At 44.9% G+C, this 8,437-nt stretch overlaps 1 protein-coding gene across 2 annotated transcripts; it reads right to left on the bottom strand.

The window, feature by feature from the left end:
• Positions 1–4,386: 4,386 nt before the first annotated feature.
• On the bottom strand, positions 4,387–8,216 carry LOC100280101 (uncharacterized). 2 transcript variants are annotated; one of them, XM_035965810.1, is made up of 11 exons: positions 7,850–8,216; positions 7,443–7,567; positions 6,920–7,342; positions 6,655–6,828; positions 6,465–6,514; positions 6,338–6,394; positions 6,019–6,084; positions 5,853–5,927; positions 5,115–5,230; positions 4,871–4,962; positions 4,444–4,747 (listed from the first exon to the last, which is right to left on the bottom strand). In XM_035965810.1, the coding sequence occupies exons 3-11, from the start codon at positions 7,281–7,283 to the stop codon at positions 4,692–4,694; spliced, it is 1,050 nt and encodes a 349-aa protein (XP_035821703.1). In that variant the 5' UTR covers positions 7,284–7,342; positions 7,443–7,567; positions 7,850–8,216; the 3' UTR covers positions 4,444–4,691. The 2 variants fall into 2 exon arrangements, with proteins under 2 accessions (NP_001353047.1, XP_035821703.1); NM_001366118.1 differs by lacking the exon at positions 7,850–8,216 and having other exon boundaries at positions 4,387–4,747; positions 6,920–7,460.
• Between the last annotated feature and the right edge of the window lie 221 nt (positions 8,217–8,437).

Here is an 8,437-nt window from a genome sequence, read left to right on the forward strand (position 1 = left end):
AGCAATCCATTCCAAGACACATTCAAAGCCTCCATCTCTCCAAGTTTCACAATTGAGAAAAGAGATCATTAGTGATTAGTGACTTGAGAGAGAAAGTGATCCGTGTGTTATTTGTCGCTCTTGTCGCTTGGCTTTTGCAATCGTGCTTTCTTTCAATCTTTCAATCTTTCTTGCGATCAACTCAATTGTAACCAAGGCAAGAGACACCAATTGTGTGGTGATCCTTGCGGGGAAGTTTGTTCCCGTTTGATTGAGAAGAGAAAGCTCACTCGGTCCGAGGGACCGTTTGAGAGAGGGAAAGGGTTGAAAAAGACCCGGCCTTTGTGGCCTCCTCAACGGGGAGTAGGTTTGCGAGAACCGAACCTCGGTAAAACAAATCCACGTGTCACACTTCTTATTTGCTTGCGATTTGTTTTCCACCCTCTCTCGTGGACTCAATTATATTTCTAACACTAACCCGGCTTGTAGTTGTGATTAACTTTGTAAATTTCAGTTTCGCCCTATTCACCCCCCCTCTAGGCGACTATCAAGGAACCAAGTGGGTCTTCCGCAATAAGCAAGACGAGCATGGTGTGGTGACAAGGAACAAAGCCTGACTTGTGGCCAAGGGTTATTCAAAAGTCGAAGGTTTGGATTTTGGTGAAACCTATGCACCCGTAGCTAGGCTTGAGTCAATTCACATTTTACTTGCCTATGCTACTTACCATGGCTTCAAGCTTTATCAAATGGATGTGAAGAGTGCCTTCCTCAATGGACCAATCAAGGAGGTCTATGTTGAGCAACCCCCGGCTTTGAAGATAGTGAGTATCCTAACTATGTGTACAAACTCTCTAAGGCGCTTTATGGGCTTAAGCAAGCCCCGAGAGCATGGTATGAATGCCTAATAGATTTCCTTATCACCAATAGCTTTAAAGTCGGCAAGGCTGATCCTACTCTCTTTACTAAAACTATTGAAAATGATTTGTTTGTATGCCAAATTTATGTTGATGATATCATATTTGGGTCTACTAACAAATCCATTTGTGAAGAGTTTAGTAGGATCATGACTCAAAAATTCGAGATGTCTATGATGGGGGAGTTGAAGTATTTCTTAGGATTTCAAGTAAAGCAACTCCAAGAGGGCACCTTCATTAGCCAAACAAAGTACATTCAAGACATTCTTGCAAAGTTTGGGATGAAAGATGCCAAGCCCATCAAGACACCCATGGGAACTCATGGGCATCTGGACCTCGACACGGGAGGTAAATCCGTAGATCAAAAGGTATACCGGTCAATGATAGGTTCCTTACTCTATTTATGTGCTTCACGACCGGATATTATGCTTTTCGTATGCATGTGTGCAAGATTCCAAGCCGATCCTAAGGAAATTCACCTTAGGGCCGTAAAACAAATCTTGAGATATTTAGTTTATACTCCTAAGTTTGGCCTTTGGTACCCCAGGGGATCCACATTTGATTTAATTGGTTATTCCGATGCTGATTGGGCAGGGTGTAAGATTGATAGAAAGAGCACATCAGGGACTTGCCAGTTCTTGGGAAGATCTCTGGTGTCTTGGGCTTCTAAGAAACAAAATTATGTAGCTCTTTCTACCGCCAAAGCCGAGTATATTGCCGCAAGCCATTGTTGCGCGCAATTGCTTTGGATGAGGCAAACCCTTAGGGACTATGGTTACAAATTAACCAAAGTTCCTCTCCTATGTGATAATGAGAGTGCAATCCGCATGGTGGATAATCCCGTTGAGCACAGCCGCACTAAGCACATAGTCATTCGGTATCACTTTTTAAGGGATCACCAACAACGGGGAGATATCGAGATTGCTTACATTAACACCAAAGATCAATTAACCGATATCTTTACCAAGCCATTAGATGAGAAATCTTTTACCAAACTTAGGCATGAGTTAAATATTCTTGATTCTAGGAATTTTGATTGATATTTTGCACACATAGCTCATTTTCATACCTTTGATCATATCTCTTTCATGTGCTATGACTAATGTGGTTTTCAAGTATGTTTCATGCTAAGTCATAGATTGAAAGGGAAATGGAGTCCTCGGCGAAGACAAAAGGCTTCCACTCCACTCCATCGATTTATTCATCCTTCGCCGTCGCTCTACAACGCTCTCCAATTTGGTATAATCTTCACTCCTATACTATTTACCAAAGGGGGAGAAAGTTTGAAAAGGGGCTTATATTTCACTCACAAGTATCCGTTTTTGGCGATTCATGCCAAAGGGGGAGAAAGTATTAGCCCAAAGCAAAAGGACCGCACCACTACCAATTTAAAAATGTAGTCTTTCAAATTTGTGTTAAGAAAAGATTTTTCAAATTGGTATCTTATTTTTGATATAATTTCAAATTGGTATACCCTATTCAAAATTATTATCTAAAACCCTCTTGAACACTAAGAGGAGGATTTTATTAAGGGGGAGTTTTGTTTAGTCAAAGGAAAAGCTTTGAAACAGGAGGAGAGAAAATTTCAAATCTTGAAAATGCTTCTCAAAAATTTTATTCATATACCTTTGACTGTTTACAAAGATTTTTGAAAAAGAATTTCCAAAACATTGCAAAACAAAACAAGTGGTGCAAACGTGGTCCAAAATTTTAAATAAGAAGAAAGTCATCCATGCATATCTAGTAAAAAAAATTATTGGTTTCATTCCAAGCAACCTTTGCACTTACATTATGCAAACTAGTTCAATTCTGCACTTTTATATTTGCTTTGGTTTGTGTTGGCATCAATCACCAAAAAGGGGGAGATTGAAAGGGAAATAGGCTTACACCTTTTCCTAATTAATTTTGGTGGTTGAATTGCCCAACACAAATAATTGGACTAACTAGTTTGCTCTAGATTATGAGTTCTACAGGTGCCAAAGGTTCACAACAAACCAATAAAAAGACAAAGAAAGGGTTCAAATAAAAAGGGCAAAAGACAACCGAAGTGTGCCCTGGTCTGGCGCACCGGACAGTGTCTGGTGCACCAGGGAACCTGACTCCGAACTTGCCACCTTCGGGAATTCTGGGAGCCGCTCCGCTATAATTCACCGGACTGTCCGGTGTGCCAGCGGAGCAACGGCTACTTCGCGCCAACGGTCGTCTGCAACGAGCTGTTAATGCGCTACAGTGCGCGCAGAAGTCAGAGCAGAGCCAGAAGGCGCACCGGACAGTGAACAGTGCCTGTCCGGTGCACCACCGGACTGTCCGGTGGCCCAGTTGTCAGAAGCTCCAACGGTCGAACCCTAACGGCTGGGTGATGTGGCTGTGCGCCATGCGACAGCAGCCTTCACCAACGGCTCTTTTGGTGGTTGGGGCTATAAATACCCCCAACCACCCACCATTCATTGCATCCAAGTTTTCAGCCTTCAAACCTCATACAAGAGCTATAGCATTCAATATAAGACACAAACAAGAAATCAAATCCTCTCCCAAGTCCAAAGATCATTCCAATCAATTAGTGACTAGTGAGAGAGACAATTGTGTTCTTTTGAGCTCTTGCGCTTAGATTGCTTTTCTTCTTCCTTCTTTTTTGTGTTCAACTCACTTGTAATCAAAACAAGAGACACCAAGTTGTGGTGGTCATTGTAGTGGACTTAGTGTCCCATTTGATTGAAGAGAAAGGCTCACTCGGTCTAGGTGACTGTTTGAGAGGGGGAAAGGGTTGAAAGAGACCCGTCTTTGTGACCACCTCAACGGGGAGTAGGTTTGCAAGAACCGAACCTCGGTAAAACAAATCACCGTGTCATCCGCTCTTATTCGCTTGTGATTTGTTTTCGCCCTCTCTTTTGGACTCAATTATATTTTTAACGCTAACTCCGGCTTGTAAGTGTGCCTTAAGTTTATAAATTTCAGATTTGCCTATTCACCCCCCTCTAGGCGACTTTCACCATCCCTACTCATGGAGCATATAATTTGTATATTTCAACTCAACAGGTGTCTAATAAATGCACCATATATCTAACGTATTTAATGGCTAGCTTATTGTCAGTTGAAATTATAGCCATTAAAAAGACACATGTCTAGTGCAGAAATCGGTGTTGCTATTCAATTACTCTAAAAATAATCCTCATACTAGATTTGGTTTCAAGCACCAACATGCGTGTCGATAAGGTTGTGTTTGATTTGCCTGACTAAAGTTTTGTTCGTGTCACATCAAATATTTGAATAGAAAATATTTGATTTCTTTGACTAAAGTTTAGCTCGTATCAGATCAATTGTTTGAATATTAATTATGAGTATTAAGTATATATTTAATTAGTTTTAATAAATTTGTCTCGTTTTTTAGTTCTCGTTATTTAGTATTTATAATTAAATAATAAAATCGGTTGATGTGATAGGGACTAAACTTTAACTGGCTGGACCAATAAACGCGCACAGCGATGCTATTTTTCTTCAAAACCGATTGCCGATTTGAAGACAAACAGCGGTGATGCAACTTGGTTGGAGCTGCACATGGCGTACACAACAGTCATTTGCATTTTAGAGTACAATCACTGCAACAGTGCAACTATGAGCTAAAGAATCCAGAATTAGGCTCTCCGTGTATGTGTGTGTCTATACATAAATTCTGTAATACGTACGTATTTACATGGTGTTCCTTAGATGTTTGCCGAAGCTTCACGTGCTTCAGCAAAAAAGGCCTCCTCTGTACACCCCCATCAAGCTCTAACAAGTTGAAGCTTTGCACCCATCTGGCTATATCGCGTTCTTTTTCTTTGACCGCAACATGGAAAGTTGGTCTCTGTATTGAGCTGGAAGAAAACAAACAACAAGACGAAAAAGATCAGTCCACTCGAAGGATTAGTCAAAGTAAAACTGAGAAGAAGAAAAATCAGTCGTTAGCATTGCAGCTGTGCGAGCCCGCAGGAGCTCACCAGCATCCTTGTAGCGTTCTTCTACGGCAGCAATGAGCATGTTCCGGACCAGATCGAACTCTTGGGCCTCGCTGCAATGCTGGTCGTCAGGCCTGCAAAATGGAACGGTTGCAGCTGCAGAGTTCAAGAGAGTCACCTGTCCCTAGGGAAATACTACCTCGAATCTAGTTCATTTTTGAACTAAAGCGTGATAAATAAAAAAGAACGGAGGGAATACTTCATAGAACAGGATTTGTATGTCTACCTGTCAAGCCTTGTGATTTGAATGTCGTCGGAGCCTAAATAACTCCCGGCCGCCTTTGGCTGTAGGACTTTCAATCCGTTGTTATACGCGATACGCCTGTTCACTTGTATAGGGACCTATGGGTGAACAAACAAATTGGAGTAAGTACCATGCCCAATTATGAACAATAGAAAAGCTTATACAATATGTCCACATATTATATATAATCCATTGTTATAAGTAGCTTACAAAAACTGCTCCGTTTGGATGTCGATATTGGAGATATGGAATTGAATTGGGTTGAATATCAAATCATGCATGGTATTATGTTTGGATGTCACTGAATTGGAATTTGGAATTGTGTGGTCTAATTTCACGTAATACTAAAGGGTGAGGCTTTGTATTGGAAGAGGGGGTTTCTAGTTATAGTACAATTCCAGGGAATTGAGCTCTGATTCTAAATCTCAATTTCACATGCAACCAAACAACAGAATTTAGGAAAGCTGATTCCAATTACTAATTCTGTGCTACAATATCTACGTCCAAACGGGGTTATATCCGTTGCTTTGATTCTCCAATTGAATGGTTTAGTTTATAGTCATATGATGATATGAAATATATATAATTTACATGGTGACTAGGCCAAGAAGATACAAGTTATGCCTTCAGTATCAGCAATAGAAATAGCCAATAGGTGTGGTCCGGTCGACACACAAATATTGTCCTCTGTACTGGAAAATGCAAGAAGCAAATGCATACCTTGCAGCGGAAAGCAATGTTGATAGCATCCGATGGCTTGAGGTCGAAACTGATAGTGTCTTGGTCATTCCCAACCTGGTGTCATGTTGCCATGCTTTCTTTTTTCAGACCAATATAAGCTAAAAGGATTGTTTTTGCGGCATAATTTACTTGGGAGTGCAGTTACCTTTGCGAGATATAGTCGAGAATAGTATGCGTCATGGACCATTTCTGTGATCCGCACCAAACGCACCTGAAAGCGCAGAGTGCGTAGCCAAAGCGATCGGTGATTCAGCATATATGTTCAGCCCAAATCCTGCCTGTGTTGGACAGAACTGGCATGCGTTTGTGCAGGTGCGTGACTCAAAATCAAGTAGATACAAAAATCATTAATGTGCATCAAAGTTCACTGGACACCTCTTTGTTATAGGTACCAAATTCCTAAAGGAAATGAGTAGCCAAACATTATATCTACTGTTTTTTTTCTTCTTAAAAACATGCATCACCTCATATCCCATCCTTGTAGTCATCTCCAGCACCACATTGTAGATGGTTGGCCTTGGCTGGAAAGACATAACAATGTCAAATGCAGTTCTGGGCCTGTTTGTGCAGTATGCTAAATCCAAGTCTTACAATTCGGATGTTCCGAAGCGCAGCCAGAAGCATGATGCTTGGCGTCTCCACTGGGGAGGAATATGATTGAAGTAGCATGAGCAAGCAACAAGATTAAGTACAAGAAGAAGAAAAAAAAAGCATCTGCAGCAGCGATTAATGACGTCAATGAGGCATTCGTCCAGGCAGCAGGCGGGGAACTGGTACGTACTGACGATGATGGGGAGCAGAAGGTCGCTGCCGTCTTCCATCTTGAGCACGATCGCGTGGTGCGGCGCGGAGTCCCGGAGCCTCAGCACCCGGGGGTTGTTCTGGACGCATCTCAGGTTCCTGCCGTCGCGCATCTTGATGACGAAACCGCCGTCTGACACGCTCCTGAGCTCAACTGCAAGCAAGCAAGCAAACAAGCACGGGGGTTTGAGCAACGGGAGACGTGCTGTGCTCCTAATGCTGGAACAGAAGAGATGGGCACCGACCGGCCTCCATGACGCTGGAGTCAACGAACTCCTCCTCACGGGCGTCGAAGTCCGCGGCGGCGGCGCCGTCGCCGTCGGAGGAGGAGCCGCCGTGGGTGCAGCGAGCCGGCCGCCAGCCGATGGTCCTCCCATTCCCGTTCCCGTTCCCCAGCGGTGGGGAGAAGAACCTGCGCGCTGCCACGCCGGCTCGGGGCGTCGTCGCATGCAGCAGCCCGGCACTGGCGCTTCCGCTTCCTCTGCAGCGCACGCGCCGGAGAAGCTGGAGGTGTCCGCTCACTCTCGCGTCGGCGACGGAGGCCGCCGCGGCGCCCGTGACGGGGGCGGCGTGGCAGCGAGGGAGCACGGCCCCGTTGATGATGTCCATCGTCTCGTCCCCCGGAGAGAGAGATTGGCTAGCTGTGGACGAACAGACGCCGCCGGGTGCTAGTAACAACCAAGAAACCGGCGAGCTAGCGTAACCAAGAAATCCTTGGTAGCTTGATGAGCAAATAGTACGTAGTGGCTGGGTGCATGAGTAGAGTACCTCGACGCGACGATCAGCTCTAAATGGGGATCAGAGCATGGTGCTGCAGTGCAGGAGCTTTGATTTGTAGCAGGCGCACTGGACTGTACTGAGCTGGACTGCAGCAAGTGCTTGTTGGCTTCTTCCTGGTTCAGTCAGCCAGTGGTTACAACGCTGTGCTCAGAACCTCACATGTAGTAGTAGACTTATCCAAAAACCCCGGAGATATTTTCATTCAACGGACGGCATGCACAAAAGGGGATGGATCGGAGATATTTTAGTCTTTCTGTGATTTTTATCTAATAAAAGTGAAGCAATAGATATCTCATGCATCACGCCATCACCCAACACCCATAGAGAGAGGAGATGAGGTCACCTTCATCGGTGAATGACTGGATAGTCAGAAGCGAATGAAAAGGAGGAGATACCTCTTGTCAGTTGTCACCTTCATCGGCGATGAGCCGACTCCGGCCCAACTTGGTATGATACCCGTCCGTTTGCTGGTACAATACAGCCCTCTGCAAGACATTGTCACAAACAGGTTGTGGGCACGCGCGCGTTCCATGCCCGTATGCCGCCCTGGCACCAGCGCGGCAGCCGCAGGCAGGCATTGCTCCGCCGTTCCTGCTGCGCGCTGCGCACGCACGAGAGAAGAAAAACGCACCAACCAGCTTGGCCCAAAGCTCTCCTCGAACGGTCCCTCGCCGGACATGCCGAGCCCGGGTCCCGGGAGGGGAGGTCCAGCTACTAGCGTGCCGCCAGCATGAGAAACAAGTCTGTCCGGGTTCCGGCCTGCCCGATCGGAGCAGCGAGCCCGGCTACAAACAGATACAACTAAAACATTACATGGTGGACCTGCATGTGGGGTCTATCCTACTTTTTGTAAGGGACTGCAAACATCCTGGTTTGCAGCCGAGCTGCAGCAAAATTTTTTCCTTGTTGGACACTCAGAGATAATATATGGGCCAATGTCTTCACGCGAACGGTCGGGCCCTCTCGTCGTTCTGGGCTTCTTG

The sequence above is a fragment of the Zea mays genome, chromosome 3 (genome assembly GCF_902167145.1).
Source record: "Zea mays cultivar B73 chromosome 3, Zm-B73-REFERENCE-NAM-5.0, whole genome shotgun sequence".
NCBI classification, from domain to species: Eukaryota; Viridiplantae; Streptophyta; class Magnoliopsida; order Poales; family Poaceae; genus Zea; species Zea mays.